At 40.5% G+C, this 22,834-nt stretch overlaps 3 protein-coding genes, 1 non-coding gene and 1 pseudogene across 11 annotated transcripts; 3 read left to right on the forward strand and 2 right to left on the reverse strand.

Annotated features, from left to right (window-relative positions):
• Nucleotides 1-1,867: 1,867 nt before the first annotated feature.
• Nucleotides 1,868-3,332, forward strand: LOC111334269 (uncharacterized). Its single transcript, XR_015989872.1, has 2 exons — nt 1,868-2,690; nt 2,782-3,332. It is a non-coding gene; the product is annotated as an uncharacterized LOC111334269 (transcript).
• A 29-nt stretch (nt 3,333-3,361) lies between these two features.
• LOC148727248 (uncharacterized) lies at nt 3,362-4,504 on the reverse strand. Its single transcript, XM_088728348.1, has 3 exons — nt 4,432-4,504; nt 4,240-4,284; nt 3,362-4,114 (listed from the first exon to the last, which is right to left on the reverse strand). The coding sequence occupies exons 2-3, from the start codon at nt 4,269-4,271 to the stop codon at nt 3,442-3,444; spliced, it is 705 nt and encodes a 234-aa protein (XP_088584474.1). The 5' UTR covers nt 4,272-4,284; nt 4,432-4,504; the 3' UTR covers nt 3,362-3,441.
• Nucleotides 4,505-5,729: 1,225 nt separating this feature from the next.
• Nucleotides 5,730-12,843, reverse strand: LOC148727249 (uncharacterized). Of its 8 annotated transcripts, none has more exons than XM_088728312.1 (12): nt 12,439-12,841; nt 12,181-12,260; nt 11,309-11,566; nt 10,823-10,933; nt 10,288-10,526; nt 9,694-9,872; nt 9,250-9,349; nt 8,653-8,744; nt 8,398-8,562; nt 7,390-7,563; nt 7,217-7,287; nt 5,730-6,942 (listed from the first exon to the last, which is right to left on the reverse strand). In XM_088728312.1, exons 8-12 carry the CDS (start codon nt 8,654-8,656, stop codon nt 6,028-6,030), a joined length of 1,329 nt encoding a protein of 442 aa, XP_088584438.1. In that variant the 5' UTR covers nt 8,657-8,744; nt 9,250-9,349; nt 9,694-9,872; nt 10,288-10,526; nt 10,823-10,933; nt 11,309-11,566; nt 12,181-12,260; nt 12,439-12,841; the 3' UTR covers nt 5,730-6,027. The 8 variants fall into 8 exon arrangements, with proteins under 8 accessions (XP_088584438.1, XP_088584440.1, XP_088584437.1 ...); XM_088728314.1 differs by having other exon boundaries at nt 8,398-8,490; nt 11,200-11,566; XM_088728311.1 differs by having other exon boundaries at nt 11,200-11,566.
• A 690-nt stretch (nt 12,844-13,533) lies between these two features.
• On the forward strand, nt 13,534-14,622 carry LOC148727250 (uncharacterized). The gene has a single exon (XM_088728339.1). The coding sequence runs from the start codon at nt 13,571-13,573 to the stop codon at nt 14,564-14,566; it is 996 nt and encodes a 331-aa protein (XP_088584465.1). The 5' UTR covers nt 13,534-13,570; the 3' UTR covers nt 14,567-14,622.
• Nucleotides 14,623-14,716: 94 nt separating this feature from the next.
• On the forward strand, nt 14,717-18,613 carry LOC148727251 (uncharacterized; annotated as a pseudogene).
• The last annotated feature ends 4,221 nt before the right edge of the window (nt 18,614-22,834 follow it).

The raw sequence follows: 22,834 nt of genomic DNA on the forward strand, positions 1-22,834 counted from the left end.
AGTTTTTAGTAATAGTGGATATGTTTTTTTGCCAAATTGAGGCTACTTTGTTTTTATCCTAGACAATTTTCTTACGCAAGACCGCTCCTGTTGACAGACCTTTGCTTCAACCTCTCAAACGTCAAAGTTATACTTTCGGTGTTCAAAATATTGTTATTCTCTTCAAAAAATTTCAGCTCTCTTCAATGTTAATTAAGACAGCCCAAATTGCGAAGGGTTTCCAGATCACGGCTGTGAAGTCAGTCTATTTTGGCATGTCTGGGTTCCAATCAGTCTGGGTCTAAAATGCAAAGTTAAGCAAAATGCTCTAGGCTCCTAGTAAGGTTAATTATAGCCAACTTGCCAGGTTAGGAAGTTATAACAGTTCCCATGAGAGCACCCCTTTTCATGTCCGTCATCTGGTATTTTTTTGCCAAGGGGTAGCATTGAACTGACCAGTCATGGTTAAGCCACGAAATTTTTCTCACCTATAGAAGAGAGTCTAATATATTGTTGCTGTAAGTATCAAGTTATGTCATAACATTTCCAGAGAGTTACGATGTGCGTAAAATGCTGAAAAAAAGAGAAAGACTTCCAGGAGAGAAGGGGAAATTGACAACGAGGTTATTGCACATTTTTGACGTGGGATTTTAATAAGCAACAACATATTATATACCATTAGAAATCTCTTTAATAGAGCAACAATTTGGTATATTTCAAGTTTCCTAACCCTTACGTGGGCAGGCGCTGGAAGCCAGAAGATTCAGAAAAAGAGGGCATATGAACCACGAGGGGAGTGGTAGAGCTAAAATAGCTCTAAAATCAAAAATGCTTGTTCAAATCATGAGAGAATTGCTGCACGTAATGATCATCACCCTACAAATCCTCTCTGAAAATTTCAGCTCTCAACTCTTAGGAATAAAGATTTTTAATAAATTTTCTATATGCTGGACTTAGTGAAGATTTCAAGAGTGAGTTATAAGGACACAACTGGACTTTGTCAGTTGGTACCAATCCCAAGGCCTAAAAACCTACACTCACTTAAACTTCCGTAACTTTGCAACCGTTCATGATTAGACCACCAAATTTGGTCCACGTAGATATTAAGGTTTGATCTAAAATAATTGTTGAAAGTATGAAGTGATTTCATTAATGTTCAACAGTTACGACGTGCGGAAAATGTCGAAAAAGTTCAAAAAATTCATGTCTTTTTTTTGCCATATTCGTAAATTACTTATCATGCTAATTACTTTGGCGTACGTTTAATGAAAAAATGATGAGAGCTGAATTTTTTATGAATTTTTCAATTAAAAAAAAAACCAAGATGGGGGACGTAAACAGGGGTCCACTCGTTTGAACAACTGTAACTCTTAAACCCTGCACGGCGTAGGCATGAAAGTTGGCACACTAGTATATTAAAAAGGAAACATTTGCAAGCTGTAGATATTATTAGATTTCAATGACACAAAACGGAACTACGATGGTAAGAAGTAGCGAAATGGTTTAAAAATGGATCACTTGCTATGACTGTGACTATAACTTTGTAACCAGTAATGGTTAAGCCATTAAAATTTTGCTCACTTATAGAAGTGAGTCTAATATATTGTTGCTGTAAGTATCAAGTGATTTTAGAATGAATACTCTTCGCGGAATTCGCTTTGAGAGCGATAAAATTATTTCTTCTTCATTCATGAAAATTTTCCAAAATTCTGTTAAAATTAGGCAGTGAAGATACGGGCCTGTAATTATTTCGTTCAGTTTCATATCTTCCTTAAATATGGGCGATTTTTCACATCTAATTTTGGCTCTATATGTTCCAAGTGATATATACAAATTAAAGATTTCTGCTACGACATGACGTAGAACGTCACTTGCACACTTTAATAGGGAACTTAAGCACCGGTCGTTTTTGAGGCAACGGCAACTTTAGCGACCGAAAGAGCCTGGGAAGAGAACAACGTCGTTCCCGCAAAAATATAAACGTTAAGCAGCTAGACGAGGTTTGCGGCGGCGACGTGGGTAGCAAACTCTGTTCGCTTTTAAGATAAGCTGTGTGAGAGCATGTCATCCTTCAGTGAGATGAGAAATCTGCTTCTTTTTTTGTACGATAGTAAAATCATCAGTGACGAAGAATTTTTGACCTTGTACGAAAGTCACAGTTCCAAGAATCCAGAATTCCCTTACAGCTCATACCCTGAGTTTGATTTCGACCAGATGGATGAATCAGAGTGTTTAGCGGAGTTCAGAGTGCGAAAACAGGACATAACGTTATTGGCAAATGTCCTTCAATTACCAGACACTATCCGCTGTCCACAAAGAACAACGTGTCACCGAACTGAAGGGCTTTGTATGCCTCTGAAGCGCTTCTCGTATCCATGTCGCTTTTCAGACATGATTCATCGTTTCGCAATACCAGTATGATTACCAATACAATGATGGATCATATTTTTTTGAGCCATGGTCATCGTATTTCACAATGGAATTTTGATATATTGAGTCCGCCAATGCTACAGGAGTATGCAGATGTTATTCATGCAAAAGATGCACCTCTCAGCAACTGCTTTGGGTTTATTGATGGAACAGTCAGACCAATTTCTCGCCCAGGCCAACACCAAAGAATAGTGTACAATGGCCATAAACGTGTACATTCCCTAACTTTCAGTCCGTCGCTCTACCAAATGGACTCATTGGAAATATGTATGGGCCTGTCGGTAAGTTATGTTCACTGGGATGCCATGAATATAAGCTGCCACATAAGGTTTCTTTAATTTATTAATTTTATTTATCCCTTTTTGTATGCAGAGGGGAGAAAACATGATGCAAGCATGTTGGTAGATTCCAATCTTCTCCAGGAATTGGAAAGGAATGCATTTTCCCCAACTGGCCAACCCATGAGTGTTTATGGTGATCCCGCCTATCCGCTGCGAATACACCTACAGGCCCCATTTCACCATGGTGTCCTAACACCGATGATGGAACAATTCAATTTTGACATGAGTTCTGTTAGAGTAACGGTGGAGTGGCTCTTTGGTGACATCATCAACGACTTCAAGTTTTTGGATTTTAAGAAAAACCTGAAAATTGGAATCAGTAGTGTGGGAAAAATGTATCTTGTATGTGCACTTCTTAATAATGCTGTTACCTGCCTATATGGAGCCAAAACCTCAGAGTTTTTTGGTCTAGACCCTCCTTCATTGCAGTATTATTTTAGATAAATTCTCTCAAATAAACCGAGCAGAAATGAAGGCCATTTTAATTAAACACAAATTCATTAAGTACTTGAATTCTTCTTGGTAGTCAACAATGCAGAAGTGATCAAACTTGTAACAATAATAATAAATGAACTTGGTTTTTTTTTCGAATTCACAAAACGCAATAATAAGACATCAATTTCAACAAATACCTGTCTTTTTTCTGAAACAAATAAACACTGACTTTACATGTTCATACTTAGGGAAAATGTCATTCCTTCTTCTCAAGAAGCTTTTCAATAACCGACAGAATGGCTTGATTTGTTTGTTGTTGTTGCTGTAAGACAGTCACCATCACTCGCTGATTCTGCTCTTGCTCTAGTCTTCTTAGATCCAGCTCTTGTTGTCGTAATTCTCGCTCAGTCTTGACTTTCTCTTGCATGAATTCAACTAGTGGTTCGGTGCGAGCACTTCTCCGTTGGCGGTTCGGTTTCTCCACGCATTCGTCGCCATTCTCTGTTGACTTTCGCTTTTCCGTTTCGCTGTATCGCTCTAAAGCTTTCTGCCTTATGTCCTCTGCCTTGCTTTTATCTTCTTTTTGCTTTCTTGACTGAGCATCACCAACTTTGTTTAAGCTTTCTTCTTTCCCGACGAGTTCTTCTAGCAAAACATCTATTTCAGACATATCGTCCACGGATATTCCACTTGCAGTTTCTTCTTGATGCATCTTAGCCTTATACTTCTTCTGGAGAAGAACCCATCGGTCTCTTACTGCCCTCTTATCTTTGAGATGAAAACAGAGTGTCTTCACTTGATTTAACTTTTCTGTGATCGATTCCCACCTTTCTCCCCTGGCAACACTTCCTTTTTTGAATGAAAACAAATCGCCCGCCAGGATTTCTCGAAGCAAAATAACATCATGATCTTCAGTCCACTCCATAGCTCTAAAAGCAAAATACGACAATTCATCTATGTGACCGATGGTCGAGGAAAAATGTAAACTTGTTAAGATAAACATAAAAATATTTTCCGTTGAAATGTCTTCGAAAGACTCAATAGTTAAGCTTACTTTGCCTTTCCATCGGAGGCGGGCGCCGACATCTTTTGCTCAAAGCTACGAGAAATGAAAATGTCCGTGTGTTTATCTATATTTGAGTATACAGTTTGAACAACATGAAAGAAAATAATTCTAAAAAGGTAACAAGAGCAAAATAAAATGTTACAACAAGTTTGAGACAAGCTAGTGAGGGAATATACTCACGTTCTGGATACAACGCCAAAATGAAGGTTCTCACGTTCGCGCGAAACGAAGGCGACTTGACAGACAACTCCAGAACGCCCACCGGAACAAAAAGTCACTTCCGGTCACCGTCGCCGTCGCAAAATAGCCTGGTGCTTAAGTTCTCTAATATCCGAGTAGGGCAGGAGTAGAGGCTGTGTCGCTTATTGTTGGGAATAGGTAATATTTCCAGTCCAATTTCAACCGGAGTGATAGGTTGAGAAAATTAGTATGAGACGCGTGATTTACATTTCCCTAAGAAATCAGTTAAACATTTTGGAGTTGGAGGTAACTGATGAGCTAATTTTTGTCCAACCGTTGCGAAATGCTTATTGAGTATATTAGGCAATATTAGGCTAAAAAATTGCAATATGCAGACCTCTTCTCCCAACCGAATTCTAACAGAAATCGAAAAGGGTTGTTTATCATCGACCTATCAACGGATCTGCAAGAGTCTTTAGAAATTTTGTCAGTTCATGATGTAAATTGACCGCTCACAGAGGAAAAAGCCAGCTTCCCTTTGGTATCTTGACGGCTACACGATGAAAAGAAATGAGAGTTCACGGGGTAGATTTTTACGAAAACTAGGGTTTCCAGCATGTAGTGCCTCGGGTCACGGGCCCCTTTCTCGAAGGCCCCGAACAGTTTTCTCGCTCGGAAAAGCCGTGGCAAAATCCTAAACCTTATTATTACAAAGCTGTTTTATTCAAATATTGTTAATATGAACAGAGCTTGTCTTGATACAAGGAGTTTCAGGCGTATTCCCCAGATTGCCTAAAAACGGCTTAGCGGAACCAAAAAGTATCCGGAGCCTCAGAGAGACGATCTATAGGGTTCCAAAGAAAATAAAAACTGCAATGTTTCGATGGTATATTACAAGGGATAACCACGAGAAACGTTCGTCGGAGACAACATCAGGTTTTGAAATACTAGTTCAATAACGGTTGAAACCTGTTGTAAAGTGCGTCCAACACTTCAAATGGCTCTCACTGTTCTTGTAAACCCCAAAGGGCTTGTCCATCTTGTTATAACAAAATAAAAGGAACGTTTTTTAAGTGAAATAGACGACTTTAATAATGCTGGTCTTAAAGTGAACGTGAAATTTACAGTCTAGTTTGAAATTGTAGTGAGCCGGGAGGCAGGTGCACTGAACAAAATATTGCAAATGTTGCTTGTTTTCCTCCTCGCTGCACCATGTCATCGTTACAGCTAGAAATATTAAAGAAAATGGGAATCAATAAAAGCATTCCGAGACAAAACTAAAACAAATAGAAATATGGTTAATAAATACAACATATACTTTATTTTCAATATTCAAGACCGATGATCAACTCACGGAATAGATCGCCCTCAAAACAAAAGTAGGGGAGAAACCTTTCCTCAGTATTTGATACAAAATGCCAATAATTGTTGCCGCAACCCTCTCTGCATTGTTTATTATTAATAATTATATTATAATACTTAAAATGTATATAATGCGACTTTCAAACACGCTGAAATAAATAAAAATTCAATACAGTTCCATACAGCGTACTAGGCTTGTAAATGGAGATATGATTAAGTCTGACTTCTCCTGGCCTAAAAATAAATAAACGACAGATTACAGTAAGTATCATCATTTAAATCGAGCACTTTCTGGCACGCAACTACAAATCGCTCTAAACGACTTTGATAACCAAGTAATATTTGGCCACCAAGGTCACCATGACGATGACTGTCCACCAAGGCAATAGACTGACCAGCTAGTGGTAAGAAGAGAACGGTCTTTTCGTTGGCTATAAGTAGAGCTGCATTTCCGTGGAAGCCATCACACAGTGCTGATAACTGGCGCACTAGAGTTGTAGGAGCATGGTAGTCACAAACTCGTCTAGCCAAGGGCGAATGCACGGACACACTCACACATTGTTCTGCGACAGTGGCTGCCTCTGAGGCTGAAAGAAAACACTGAGGTAGGTTGTGTCGACAGCGGTCATAAAGGCGGTTTCCCACCCTGATCGATGCACGGAGTAACATAACCCACAGAGGAGATAGTTCACGCGTAGGTTGGAGATCGAGCCGCTCATGCCACACTCCATGAGCAAAGATCACAGCTATTACACTACAAGCCGAACTGCCGTTTCTGCTGTCGAGCGTTGACTGGCTAATTTCGACAGGAAATTTCCATGAAAATGTATCGCAGTGGGGAATTCCTTCACCAAGTACCACAACGTTAATTCCCGCATCTGGTACGTTTTTGTAATTAAAGGTAATTTCATCTTCAGAACAATCACCAGTGCTGTCGTACGTGCCGTCGTCAACGTCAACATCATCATCATTTTCTGCACCCTCTTCCACAGGCAGACATTCCTCGTAGTCACTACCACTTAATGCAGCTTTGAACTTGGTAACTGCAGAACAAATCTGACTCTTGCAAAAGGCAATTCCCTTTTTGGTACAATTCAACTTTCCTTGAAGAACCACAGTACTCATTGAACTACTTCTGTACCTCATCTCCTAGACACACGAAAAGAAAAAAGGGTGTCGCAGAGAGAAATATTGATGCTACGTTACTTTTACATAGTGTGTCTGAATGTTTGCATGGTATGCCATGAACGCAGAGTAGTGTAAAGCAAAGTGGAAGCATATTATTGTAAAAGAGTAAGAAATGTACTGTAGTTGTAAAGCAAAGGATAGTGTGAAAACTAAAGAAATAAAGAAATAAATAAATACGTACGTAGATAAATAAATAAATAAGTAAATAAGTAAACACAAAGATAAAGGTAATTACATTTTCTTCCATCTCGGGTTGCAAAGATGCTTCGTTGTTGTCGCGTGGTACGTCTGAACTGCTTTCAGGATCTTGACAGGGAAAAAGAACAAGAACGCTTTATCAAGATTATTTTCTATTAAGCAAACTGTTAATGTTAAGAACATGCTTATGAATGGTTATGACATGCTCACGTGCTAACTTATCCAGTAACTTCACAACAATCCTTTCAAGCCGAGGAATAGTAACATCCATGTAGAACGCTACAAAGTTTGCCATCTCTTTTTTTACGAGAGTAATTTCTTCATCCCATCTCGTGATCATTTCATGTTTTTCAACGATGACTTTCTTGATTCTCATTGGTGTACCTATATGGACGAATGAAAACTGACTTGAATTACAAAAACAATGCATTCTCAATAATTGGTGCCAGTTTTTGGAATGAGATACCACGCAATCTAAGAGAGATACCACGCAATCTAAGAGAGCTACCAAAAAGTCTCTCAAAGCTAGAATTAAAAATGAATAACCAAGAATGCTGGACAAAGAAAATTCCTTTCTTATTAAACACGAGATTATTCAAGAACAGGAAACTTGAAGTAATTAAAATCAGTGTCTTCTCTCATTATTCTCCCCTCATTTCGTTTTAGCAATCTTAATATGCAGAAACTATTATAATAGTATTACATGTAACTAAATTTTAATTGTTATTAATGTTATTTAATTGATCTAGTTTTATGCATAAGCAATCAATGGCCCGCCTAGATTAGCATTTACTATTAGCAAAATAACGTTTTAAAAGCAAAGAAAATAAGCGGCTTGTTGTTGTTGCTGTTGTTGTTGTTCTTGATTTTAATGTCCTGTGCGCTCAGGTTAGACAGAAGTAGGAAAAAACGCAACACCTCAGAAGAGGCCTGATCTATTAGAAGTTGTGAACAGTTTGCTGGTACAATTTTCTTGAGAGGGGCAGTGCTGGAGCATAGTGTCTTTCTTAAGACACCAACACAATGACCGTAGCTACTAAGCTACCCCCTATCACAAGTGTGTCATCTTGTATAAAATTAGTAAGTTGTATAATGTACAAGAAAATACTTTATCAATGATAGAATGAAAATATACTTAGAACAAAAATGACAGCTACAAGCTGAAATACTCAACAAAAGAGAAAAGTTGAATTGAGTACTAAAATTCACAAAGTTTACCTGTTGTGTTTCCCCATGAGAAATTCCCCTTCATAACTTCAGAGACAGTAGCTTGCAAAGCTTCATTGCCTTCTTTCTCTTGATTGTACTTATCTATTAGGGAAGACAGCTTATTTTTGTTTGAAGAAATCTTTTTGCGGAGGTGTGCACGCTGTTTGGACGAGTCTAAATAAGATAAAGCGTGAGTACAAATGGTAACATAATTTTGTCTGTTTAATAGCTATTTAGCAATAGTAACATTGCATAAATACTGACCCATGTGTATCGTCTTGACAGACTCTGTGCCATGCCATTGATTTTTCTTTGATTCCAAGTAAGAGCATGCTCAGTAATGAGCTCCTCACGATCTAAAAGATATGAATAACTTACCTTTCAGTTGAATGTCAATAACTTCAATTAACTAAAATGAAGTAACTGACTAATTAAGGTCTAGTTACAACTCTGTGAATTTGATTGATTCTAATTCGTCAGTCCTCATTGTTTTCTAACTGCCTTGAGTTGAATGCCGATGGACCTCCATTGTTCATACTGTACCCCTGGATAGGAAAAAATCTATACAATGTTTTACACCATGTTCACTGCCCACTGTGCCAAACCATGCCGGCAGCCTGCGATCTCAAGTCCTGTCTCATCTAGTTTGGCTGTCTTTCTACCCTTATTAGAAGCAGCCCACCAATGTGATTCCCCCCACATATTGTCTTGTTCCTAGTTGCAGCATTTAATAACTATTAATACTGTAACAGAAAAGTCAAAATTTCATGCAATCCTACCAATATAGAAACTTGTCACAGCTTGCTAAGAGGCTATAAACTTAGTATAAAATGATCGGAATAAAACTGGATATATAAACACCTTAGATTTGGACTGCTTTGCATATACTTTGTTCATGTGACTATCAACATCCTCCTTGTTGGCAATAAAAAGATCTTCATAATATGATTGCCTCCTTTGTCTGTAGAAGAAAACAATTATAACTGGCTAAAATGTATCAGTTTTTTCATGATATAACTGCATATTATTAAAGACAATGGATGATAACAGTTACTATTGTGCCTAACCTAATGATTAAACCTCAACTTTATATATCTTTACTATAAATAAACTCAACAAAACATACCAAATTAAAATATAAGTAATGCAATAACCAACAGCCACTTGTATTCAGGGCACTAATAAGAGTAAAATTTACAAAATTTGCACCCTTCATTCTATTGTACAAGTTTTATGAGCACTGATAAAATGTTGCATGTTTTTGACATTATTCTGTGTAGACCTTTCCTCTAGAATAAAACCTACCCTCCCGATGAACTGTAACGATACAGTTTCATATTTCCATCAACATGGCAGGAGTGCTGAAAGATGGAACATGTAGGGCAAATAATCCAGTCGTGACCTTGCAGATGACCCAATTCAAACTGACAGAATTTCCACCCTTTAAAAGATCTACTAAATGTGCTGTGATTGATGGTTGGTGCCTGAAAAAATAAAATAAAAATATCAATTTAAGTAGGTCAGTAAGGGTAGATACTAGATAAAGTACAGCAGACAGCACAAAAGTAAGATTTCTACCACATTATGTACACAAAAATCTTTAAAAAAAAAAAACAAACAAGGTATAAAACCTGAAAATTATATTGAATTGTTCTAGCACCAAACTTAAAAATTTGTGAAAAATCTATAGACAATCAGATTATTATGTCAGAGCCAAGAGCAAGTCATGTAACCCCATACATTTGCTGCATTGTCTCTAAAATATTACAATTCAAAGATAGGTGTTAAACAAGAATGTGTCAGAATACAATTTTGACCATTCAATATACTAGACAAAAAATGATGCAGAAACATAAGTGGAAAATTAAATAAAATTAATTCAACTAAAGAAAAGCATACCCTTCCTTTCATAACTGATACATCCTCAAGTGCATGAATAAAGGAGCTTTCTGATGTCCCAGGCATTCTTTTTTGGATTGAATCCCATAACCTGAATAATTTTTGGTCAAACACATAACTGGTGTCAGTGGGACTCCCACACCAAAACCCTGCTTGTACAACATCAATCAGAGACCAGGATAGAATGATACTGTTGCAATTGGAACACTGGATTATGACTTTGTTCAAATCGTATCGTCCTGAAAAAGAAATTATTCACTTCATGAATAATGGTAACATTAAAGTGCAGTAAAATGGCTTCAACTAGGAATTCCCATAACTATAGGTAATAAATTAAGGTGAAACTAATTAAAATTTTAATAAAATGAATCTCTTCTTATGATGCATTACAATCTAATTGATTACCATAAAAGGACATATCAAAAAGTCATTTGAGATAAAGAGCAAGCCATATTACTTTTATTAATTCACTTAATAATTAGATACAGGAAATAACTAAAAATCCAGGACAGTTTAAGCAAACAGACACTATTACCTTTTTCATTAACTATTATCAAGAAACCAGAAGATGGAACTTGTTCTATGACTCCAGCCTCTTTACAACTTCAACATTGATCTGGTATATTAGGGACTGGAAAAGACTTATCTAAGGAAAAGAGAGAAGTAAAGCCACATTAAAAATGTTGTTTTGTATTATGATATATCATAATCATCATCATCATAAATTTCTCTAGGAAACCCCTTATGACTTTAAAGCTAATTAATACATGTTGGATGAGTCTCCATCCATCTTTACTTGCTTATGCTAAGTTCAATTTGAATATGGTGGTTTAAAAAAAATGTATAATTAAGCATATGAAGTGAAAATAATAATTTAAAAAAACGGACACTGTATATTAATTGTGAGATTACCTATTATTTGGTGATAACCTTTTCCATCAACTCGAACAGTTGGGGGAATAGCATGAAAGTACCCATTTACATATGTATCTCTGTTATGAAAAGGCAAAGACTTATGAACCTTTTCACTGCATGAATGGCACATAAACTGTTTTGGGCACTCCATACATCGTATACAGACTTTGCCTTCCAAACAAATGCTGCAAATTTCTGGAGGGGAGACCCTCACAGCTAAGGACTGCCTCTATTTGCTGCTTCCTGATGTTGTCCCAACTAGAGGTCATATTAGACATCCGTGTTTCCCAATTTTTGGAAGATGCAATTTGAAATGTGGAAAGAACCTCTTAACACTTTGCAAGTGCAGCTTCGAGGTCATGTTCTATGAAACAAATATAATATTTAGTCACAATGTGCATCAATAGATACTGGTACATTCCAACTCTTCTATTCATGACCATAATCTTTTAAAATAATTTAGCACCCCTTCTTTTAAATTCCAGTTAGTCTGTGATTTCACCTGCTTTCTTTCTAACAAAGATTGAGACCTGGCAACATGGAAAATGAAATGTACAACCCTATAAAAAATAAACTCTCTTTCTTTACACTCCCCACTTACTTCATTAAATCAAGTTGTCCCACGAATGCCTTATTAAATAAGCTTATAAGCTTATAAGGTGATTCCTCACATTTTGTGCAACCCTTACTGTGGATAGTTGATAGCATCATTCGCGCATGCTCGTGCATGTACACATTGAAAATATAGTAGATTTGCCTTGATATTAAGATCTATAGGGGGATAAAAGGCTACAGCTCACTAATGAGCACAGGGACCCCAGTTTTTTCCAGTCATTATTAGCAATTTATCATTACCTTTGCATGAGAAACGATTGATCTCATTAAAGTGGTTGATCTACATTAAAGTGGGATGTTGTGAAAAACAGTTGTATTGCAGGTGTTTGGATAAAAGTACATTCTGTCCCAAACAAAACTTACGCTTGACAATTGATGGTGGTGACATCTCATGACATGTAGGTTGTACATCATCATCTCCCAAATCAAACTCGGATCGCAATCTATAAGGTTTGGGTCAAATAAAACTTGCATGAGCTTTGTTCTGGCAACATGGCCAGCAACTTGTTTGGAACATTGGATTAATCATTCTAGTAAATTTAAGGCGTTTTGACAATTAACTTTATTCGCTAATTTTAGGCGGATATCGTGTTGCAAAAGATAAAAATATCGTAAATTCACCTTCTTCTGTTGCACCGCAGAGCGACGTATTCGTCACCTTTTTTTCGCGTGGCCGATACTTGTGCTTGTATTTCCTCAAACCAGTGGTGGAGTCCCTATAAAATTCCATATCACTCCGGCCTTTTTTCCTCTTCCGTGATATTTCTTTTTCTCCGAGCAAACTTGTTGCTTCTTGTAGCAGAGCAACGAGATCATCTTTGTTCTTGGACGCCTTCTTCGCCGCCATTTTTTACTTTGTGACTTCCGCTACCTTAGTATCTCCAGTCTACCGTTGGACTCACGGTCATCTCGATGTTGAATGATTATACTTCATTTTGTCACATCTGAGAAGTTATGATAATCCTTCATTCGGGGACGAGATCGTGTTGCTCTTTACCATCCAAATACACCAGTTTCGCGTTCTCTGCTGATAACCGCTGTTCGAATGTTTGCAGATACTGTCAGGCGTGAAAACGAGGCTAACCCTGTTTCATCTCATTGTAGTATACAAACAAACCAAGTGTATGGTATGGGGCGCCAAATGTATTTTTATTATTTAGAGTGGTTATTTGTATATAACCAAAACAAGTATGGTTATATGTAAATAACCACAGTGCAGTTGTCGGGAAAATGACGTCAGCCTTGTAACCTCGCAACGCGAAACCAAGGGTATTCTTTACGATATTGTGGGTTTGTAAAGTGAATAGGCTAAGATCGACGCGATACGAAGCGTGTAACGACTAGAATAAAGATAGGAAAAAAACACTACGGGAGTGACTAGTGTTGCTGTACTGGGATGTCCAACACTAACTGGCACCTCCGACGGGACTGAGATCGAGACATGGAACTGGAGGCACTTAAGAAGGATTTGGACGCAAAACTCAATCTTTTGGCGTACAAGCAATAAAAGGGAAAGGGCATTGTGGACAAGGCAAACGCGACAACTATTGGGAGACACCGTGACGCGTTGGTGTGTTTAGCAAAAGAAGCGGACGAGATCAAATTAAAGATCGAGGAGAAGAAGATTGCAAAGGGTGAGCAAATGGACGAGGTATGTGCATGGAGCAATGAAATAGACAAAGTTATTGAGGGCGTAGACGCGGAGATCGAATACCTTGGGAAGTGTTTGGGGGAGGTGAAGAAAAAATCGCAAATGGCCGAAAAAGAGAGTGAGAAAGAGACAGTCGCTAAGGAGAGAGAGGAGCAACTCGCGTTTGAAAAGGCGCAATGGGAAATGAAGCTTGATTACGAAAAAAAATCAGAAGAATTAGGTAGCGAAAAAGGGAAAGGGTTATCAGGCGATTCGGGAAGGCACGCAAAGCTGCCAAAGCTATCAATAACGAAGTTTGATGGGTCCTTCGAACAATGGCTCTCTTTTTGGAACAAATTTTCCGCGGAAATAGACACGACAGATCTGTCAGCAGTGACAAAGTTCGCTTATCTAAAGGAACTCCTTGTTACAAAGGTACGAGCGGACATAGATGGACTCCCGTTCAATCTTGAGGGGTACGAAAGGGCGAAGGCCATCCTAAAATCGGAGTACGGGAAAACGTCAGAAATTGTAAACGCATATGTAAACAATATCATGGGTTTGCCTACCATCAGAAGCGCCAGTCCAAAAGAAATTAATGAGTTTTACAAAAAGCTTCTGTTCAATGTACAAAGCTTAGAGACGCTCGGGAAGTTACGTGAAGTCTCCGGAAATGTGAGGGCGGTGTTAGACAAACTGAAAGGAATAAAGGGAGACTTAGTCCGGGGACACGAAGATTGGCGAGACTGGGATTTCGCTAAACTGATTCAGGCAATTAAAAGTTGGAGAGACATAAATTCAGAAAGAGAGGAAAGCGATGGTGCGAGTGTGTCCAAGAGGAAGAATGATCGCAACGACTGGAATGCACGCGTCCCGCCGCCACGCGGAAGGTCTTATCAGGTCCAACAACAAGCAAACGAAAGACAGATGCGCGGGTGCGTCTATTGCGTTGACACGAATCACACATCCGCTAATTGCACCAAAGTTGTCGCGGTCGGAGACCGCAAAGGAATTTTGAGCCAAAAACAGTTGTGTTTTAATTGTACAAGTGACAAACACAGAGCAGACAGCTGTAGAAGCCGCGGGTGTCATAACTGTCAACGCAGACATAACACGTGAATATGTGATCACCCACCAAGCAGTCACACAACGAGGGGAAAATTTATGACGGCACAAAACAGAGGAACAGAGAGAGTCATGTATCCCGTTGTTGTCGTAGAAGTAAATGGAATCAAGTGTCGCGCACTCCTAGACACTGGGCCAGGCAGCTCATACGCGTCGTCAGCTATCCTTGAACACCTGGGAAAAAAACCGCTACGAGAAGAATTCAAGCGCATAGAGATGATGCTTGGGTCAACAAACAAGGTCATCGGAGTTCATAGCGTGACGATTGGCAGTCTTGATGGAAAATTCCGATTGGAAACAGAAGTCACCAGAGTGGACCGTAGTACATTGCTATCACTTGACAACCCAGGATATGCTGAGATACTGGAGAAATATGGGGTATACATGGACGACAGAGACGAGAAGCCTGAGCTACCAGTCCACATTATCCTGGGTGCGAGCGAGTACGCGAAAATAAAGACAGAAACCATACCAAAGATCGGACGTCCCGGCGAACCTGTTGCAGAGCTAACAAAGTTCGGATGGACAATTATGTCACCAGGTAAAGAAGTTGACCTCTCTAATATGTTCTTGACACAGACGACAGCGGCAGATTACGAACAGCTATGCAATTTAGAAGTTTTAGGATTGCGTGACACACCAAGCGGAGATCAAGCAGATGTTTATGAAGAATTCAAGGAACAATTAACACCAAGCCGAGAGGGGTGGTACCAGACGGGGCTACCCTGGAAAGGAAACCACCCTCCACTGCCCAACCACAGAGCGGGAAGTTTGAAGCGATTGGAAAGTACCATTCGGAAACTGGAGAAGAACGGAATACTCCAGAAGTATGACGCCATAATCAAAGACCAGCTTAACGAGGGAATAGTGGAGCGAGTGTCAGGCCCACCAGTGGGAAAGGAGTTCTATATTCTACATAAAGCAGTGGTGAGAGAGGCTGCAGAGAGTGCCAAACTTCGAATCGTGTACGACGCCTCAGCCCGAGCTTCAGAGAAGGCTCCTTCTCTCAACGAGTGCCTTCACGCGGGACCTCCGTTGCAGAACAAGCTTTGGGCTGTTCTTGTCCGTGCACGTTTCCATCCAGTCGCGTTAACAGGTGATATCGAGCGAGCGTTCTTACAAGTACGAATACGGGAAGAAGACAGGGATGCCATGAGATTCCACTGGATCACGGACTTGCAATCCAGACGAGTGGAAATACTGAGATTCACGAGAGCTCTGTTTGGTTTGACGCCATCCCCGTTTCTTCTCGGGGGAGTTATCAAACAACACCTGGAAGCCTGTCGTACCGAGAATCCGGACCTGGTGAGGGAAATAGAGAAGAGTCTATACGTCGATGACTTTATCAGCGGCGGACCCACCGTAAAAGCTGCCCGTGAAGTAAAAGCAGACGTTACCCATATCTTTAACCAAGCTTCATTCAAGTTGCACAAGTGGCATTCAAATGTTCCGGCAGCGGAGTCCCCTGGTGAGTCTCTTAGCGAAGATACTACATTTGCGAAAGAACAGTTGGGTGCACCTCAAGAAGGAGGGGGATCTATTCTCGGGCTTCCATGGAACAAGTGACAAGATACCATTGAAATAAATTTCCCAACTGACCGCACCCAAGTGACAAAGAGAGGGATACTAACGAAGATAGCAAGAGTGTATGACCCGTTAGGGCTCGCAGCGCCTATGACATTGAGTGGAAAACTACTATACCGAGACGCATGTGATTTGAGAGTCGGATGGGACGCTCAACTTCCTGGTCAACTGGGAACCAAGTGGTCAAGATGGGAAGCACAGCTACCAGTGAGCATTTCCGTACCCAGAGCCATACCTCAACACTTTGAAGAGATCAGCAACATTGAGCTACATTGTTTCGGCGACGCAAGCGGACAAGGCGTTTATGCGGCAGTGTACGGTGTCATATCTCAACCATCCGGTGATAGTGTGGGGCTGATAGCAGCCAAAGCTAGACTGGCGAAGCAAGGCCTCACCATCCCCCGCCTCGAGTTGGTCTCAGGTCACATGGCGACCAATCTCATTGTGAACGTTAAGGAAGCATTAGAGGGTTTCCCAGTTGGAAATATGTTCTGCTGGTTGGACAGCAGCGTTGCGTTACATTGGATCAGGGGAGCAGGGAGCTACAAGCAGTTCGTAAGCAATCGAGTGCTGAAAATTCAGCAACATCAAGAAGTAAACTGGCGCCATGTGGGTACAAAAGACAACCCAGCTGACCTTGGCAGTCGGAGCGGAAGCGTGGAAAACGAAGAGCTCTGGTGGAGAGGGCCTGAGTGGCTACTAGACCGAGAGCGATGGCCAGCCGATCTTAAGACAACGGCCACACCAGACAGTCAGGCGGAAGCAAAAGTGATACGGGAAGTATTCACTGTAGCACAAGCTAAGACAGACATCCTAGACGCCTTGCTGGTCAAGTTCAACTTATGGAAAATCCTAAGGGTTTGTGCGTGGGTGACACATTTCATGCATAACCTACGGAGCGAAAAGACGAGAAGATCTAAGAGACCACTCACGACAGGAGATCGAGATGCAGCGACACCTGTGGCTAAAGCGAGCACAGGTGAATTTGAAGAGAGACGAGCAGTTCGAAGATCATTGTGTACAGCTGAACCTACAAGAAAACACAGACGGGCTACTGGAATGCCGAGGGAGGATTCAGGGAGACTATCCCATTTACTTGCCTGAGTCTCATCCGTTCGTGGAGAAGATGGTTGCAGACGTGCATATCGGGACACTCCACGGGGGAGTGAGCCTCACAATGGCAAAGATTCGTGAAAGGTACTGGGTTCTCAGGTTGCGACGCCTTGCAAAAAGAGTCGTTAAAGCCTGTAACGGTAGCAAGCGGTTCCGCGCCAAAGCGTTCGCGGTTCCGCCACCAGGACAGCTACCAAGGGATCGTACCTAAGGAGAAAATGCGTTCCAAGTAGTCGGAGTGGATTTCGCCGGACCACTGAAGTATAGAAAGGGGAGGAATCATGAAGGCAAAGCTTACATAGCGCTTTACGCCTGTAGCCTGACCAGAGGTATTTACCTTGAGCTACTACCCAGCCTAGAAACGGGAGAATTCCTTCGATGCCTGAAACGGTTTATCGCCCGACGTGGCCGACCAGAGAAGATTTACTCAGACAACGGGAGTACCTTCGTGGCGGCAGCTAAGTGGCTGAAATAAGTGATGACTGATGAACGCCTCAACGAATTCCTCTCCCGTCAGGAAATCAAGTGGCAATTCAACCTAAGCAGAGCACCCTGGTGGGGAGGGCAGTTCGAGAGAATGGTTGGATTGGTGAAGAGAAGTCTACAGAAGACCATTGGAAACGGGTTCCTAACGTGGACCGAGTTAGAGGAGGTTATACTAGACGTAGAGGTTGCAGTCAACAACCGACCTTTAAGTTACGTGGAGGACGATGTGCAGCTACCGATCTTCACCCCCCACTCCCTGTTGTATGGTCAACCAAATGCACTACTCGAGCTGGAACCACACCCATAGAAGACGGTGAATTACGCAAGCGAGCAAAGTATCTCAGACGATGCAAGGAGGCCATCTGGAAACGATGGACGGGGGAGTACGTAAAGGGGCTGCGCGAACGCCATCGTCTAAAGAATCCTGGAAAGCCACACAATCCTAGTGTGGGCGAGGTCGTGCTGATCAAGTCGGACGACAAGAATCGCGGGAAATGGAAGGTCGGGATTGTCGCGGAACTAATCAAAGGGCGTGATGGTGTTGTCCGGGCAGCAAAGTTGCGCACAGGGACCTCACATCTTGAGCGAGCAGTACAGCAGCTGTATCCGTTAGAACTGTCATGTGATCGACCGGGAGACGGTGACAGACCTTCAACGACCGAGTTGCGCATTGAGGCGCCAGCGTTTAGGCCTTCCCGTGATGCAGCCGTCGCAGCAAGATTGCGTATGGAGGATCTTGCTCACGATGAGGAAAGGGATTGAACTGTGAACCAAACCGAAACAGATTGGATGATAACAGCGGATTGGATGCTTGAACATTCTACTTATGAACTGAACATCTGCCACTATGGCTACTGATTGATCAATGATTACTGTGATTAGGAAATCGATTGAGAATTCTAGATGATAGATTCGTTCATTTAAATTTAAGGGATAAGGTTCATTTCTCGACAGACATTTGCTCTCCGAGACAAATGGGGGAAGGGTATTGGAAAAGTGACGTCAGCCTTGTAACCTCGCAACGCGAAACCAAGGGTGGTCTTTACGATATTGTGGGTTTGTAAAAAGAATAGGCTAAGATCGACGCGATACGAAGCGTGTAACGACTAGAATAAAGATAGAAAAAAAAAACTACGCGAGTGACTAGTGTTGCTGTGCTGGGATTTCCAACACAGTTTGGTTATTTATAAATAACCAAACTCTCGTTTGGTTATTTATAAATAACCAAACGAGACATTGGTTATTTAGTAAATAACCAAAACATAAATGTGGTTATTTGCTAAATAACCAAAATTGTAAAGTGGTTATTTGCTAAATAACCAAAACTGAAAATTGGTTATTTGTAAATAACCAAAACTGAAAATTAGTTATTTGCTAAATAACCAAAACTCAAAATTGGTTATTTGTAAATAACCAAAATTGAAAATTGGTTATTTACTAAATAACCAAAACTGAAAATTGGTTATTTGTAAATAGCCAAAACTGAAAATTGGTTATTTGCTAAATAACCAAAACTGAAAATTGGTTATTTGCTAAATAACTAAAACTGAAAATTGGTTATTTGCTAAATAACCAAAATGGAAAATTGGTTATTTTGCGCAAAATTGGTTATTTACCTAATTTGGTATGGACACATAACAACCACGTGGCCTGTTTTCCAGCTCATTTCCTACAGTGCATTGTATGCGTCGATCTCTTTTAACATGGCTTCCAACGATAATATGGTGGCCAGAATTTCTGCTGCAGCGTGCAATGCACTTAGAAATTCTTAGCAACAGGTACGTCTCAAGGCAGATAACTGGCGGTGTGTTGTCTTCCGAAATGTTGAAATGTCTTTTCAGGGATTGATACCTGCTAGGCATACAGACGAACTCGATGCTTGTCAGACTATATTTGCATTCGGGAAATATTTTCGTGACTGTTAGATGGTGGGGATATATTTTCCTAGCCTGAAACATAACTCTTTAATTGGGAGATTGAGGTAATTTTTGTCTGCAATATTGAGAGAATGTAATTACTTTTAGGACGAAGAGAAATTACTTTCTGTTGAACAATCACCAGCCAGCATTCAGCTCCCATCTTCCTTTTATCACCCCTCGAGGCCAGGTTGTGAAAGGAAGGAGGAAAATTCTCGACAGTATTTACAAGTACCTAAGTGAATGCGAGGTTCTTCAAAAAGAAAGATGCAAGGGAAGTCGAAAATTGTTACCAAAGATGTCGTATGCGTTCCATATGAAGAGGGTGATATATTTGCCATTCTACGAGGAGGGCGAAGGGCTCAATTGGCAGAGTTAGGTCTGATCGGCAAAGTGAGCCTGAATACTACCTGGAACAAGAGCACAGTTGCCAAAGAAATCTCGAGTATTTTTGGGAAAGCTTTTAAGTTGGGAGGCAACGAAGAAATGCTCTTTCAATACTTAAGGTAAGATATTAAGCTTATGAGACACATTTGAATGCTGCCATGTTGGCTCATAGCCTTTTCAGTTGGGAGAAAGACTTAAAACGGCCGTGAAACTTCAAACTTTTTACAGTGTCAGCCTGACCATATCTGAATTATAGTTGGCTGGGGGGATTTCTAAGACAACTTTTGAACGAAACCTACTAAAAAGGCTTTTACTTATTTTATTAGTTATCAAAATTTGTCATGAATCTACCAGCACAGGTATCCTAAATCCTGCAATCTGATTGCTTAGACAACACACAGTCATCATACATCCTGCAGTCTGACTGGCTTGGCAACATGCTTGCCAAAAGGTGTTTGTCAAGACTGCTACTGTTATACTTGAAATTGATCCTAGTGTAATTATACTAAAACAATGAGATAATGATTACTAGACGAGTCATTCTACAACCCTACATCGCACAAAGCCACAACTATCAGAACTCTAACACGACGCGCACAACTAGTATGCGACTCGACAGACAGCTTATCCGACGAGAACAAATAGCTTCACCGTGTTTGTACGAAGAACAACTACAACAACGACTTTATCCGACGAAACACTCACCGACCCACTACCACTACCGAAACAAACGACACCGCAACCCCTACGACTACAGCAACCATACCGTACATAAAGGGTATGTCTGAGAACATCTCGCGCATCTCACTACCCTTCAATATCCGCGTCGCTCACAAACCCATTATCACACTACGTCAGTTACTAACCAACGTTAAAGACAAAGACGAACCGAGGAACAGACAGGGAACGATTTATAAGATCAATTGTTCCGACTGCCAAGCCTCCTACATCGGTGAGACTGGCAGAAACCTCACAACAAGACTGACTGAACACAGACGGGCGACGAGGAAAGATGATGTCAGCAATCACATTGCTGAACACCATCGACTTACCAACCACAACATTGACTGGGACTCTGCGCAATGCCTAACCTACAGCACTGATTATTTTCAACGAATGACTCTGGAAAGCTGGTTTACTAACTTAGAACAGACTCCCCTAAACAGATGTCAACAACTACCTGCTCCATACAAACGACTCATTCACGAGATAAACATCACAAACAACCGAAAAAGAATGACCTAACTTTACCGACAGATCGAAACAGACCAATCACGACCGACTTACGTCACTTGAGTCTTACAGCCAATAACATCACGGCAAAACCAACCGATCATTTCACACGAACTGGAATAAGAACATTCTACTGACAACAATCATTCACTTGACTCTGATGATGACTTCCGCACAGGTTGTCGAAACGTCAGTCACTACCACCGACAACAGTCCTTCTCAGGACTACGCTCACCCGGACGATGAGACTACATCTTCACAAAGGGAGTAATACTTCTGATTGGTCGAGATGAAAGGTGTTTTATCTGTGTAAACGTCACTAATACAAAGTGTAGCCCAGCAAGTAGTCTCTCTTGCAGCCCTCCCTCCCCCACGTTGGTGGGAGAGTTTTCGCCTGCATGACGACGCCGGAAAGGGCTGCAAGGGAGACTACCTAGCAAGCGGAAGGCACTAGATAACATCGACCTAAACCAGATGAGTCATCGATATGTCAGCGGCGTCTTACAAAATGAACCCTCGACTTCTGCTCATTTGATCGATCGCTGCGAGAATGTTGATTTGAGTTTAAAAACGGTCAATTTTTGACATTAGCAGTTTACATTACGAAAAACTGTTAAGGCGGGGGTTAACCTGAAATTTGCTCCAAAACTCAGTTTTTTGTTTTCCTTAGAACTTGTAGCTTTGGGTATTTAATTATACTATGGAAAAATGATTTTCCATTTATTTTCATTATTTTTACCTTTTTAAAGGCCCATTTCCAACCGAGATGCCCTGCGCGCCCAGATCATTTTTCATATATGAAAAATACGCTATTTTCCTCGTAGTTGCGGAATCGCTTTGATATCTTCTTCCATCTTACTAATTAGGGCTTTCAAAATTCCATCTTCAATCATGTGCGAACAACAAACTATCGTAGTATCCATATCAGTAAATAGTTTTTAATTCTTACATGTATGACGGTGAAAAACGTCATTTGAAAAGTTGATGGCGCCGAAGAAGCGGTCTAGAGGAAGGCCGAGTCTGCCCGGCTCGGCAAAGGTTATTCGACTTCGAGAGTCTGTGTATGATTTATGGAGGGCAAGGAAAACAACAATGGGTTTCGGTAACACTACAGACAGTCCTTTTGCAGAAATATTATTGCATTGTTCCTACGATGGAACTAGAGACTCCGGGGAGATTTTTTCGAGGTGAGAATATTTATTTGACTGATTTTTACTTGAGATCCTGAGATATGTATATAAGCGATCTCATTTGTACAAGTCATTATTCTATAATTGAAATGCGTAAAGTAAATCCGTTTTGGCCAATATTGGTTATTTGTTTATATTTTATTTAGTGTTGATGCCGAACAATTTCCTTCAACATCAAGTAAGCTTTGCACAAGTGTTATACACAGACTCGATTTATGATTTCTCAGTCTCAAATATTTAGCTGCAAATTTGTTTACTGTGTTCTTCGCCAAATCTTTGTATTTCTTTTTAACAGTGTTTGTGAATGACTATCAGAGTTCGCCATTTAACAATAGCGCGATTCCAAAACAAAA

Source organism: Stylophora pistillata, chromosome 7 (genome assembly GCF_964205215.1).
Source record: "Stylophora pistillata chromosome 7, jaStyPist1.2, whole genome shotgun sequence".
NCBI lineage: Eukaryota > Metazoa > Cnidaria > Anthozoa > Scleractinia > Pocilloporidae > Stylophora > Stylophora pistillata.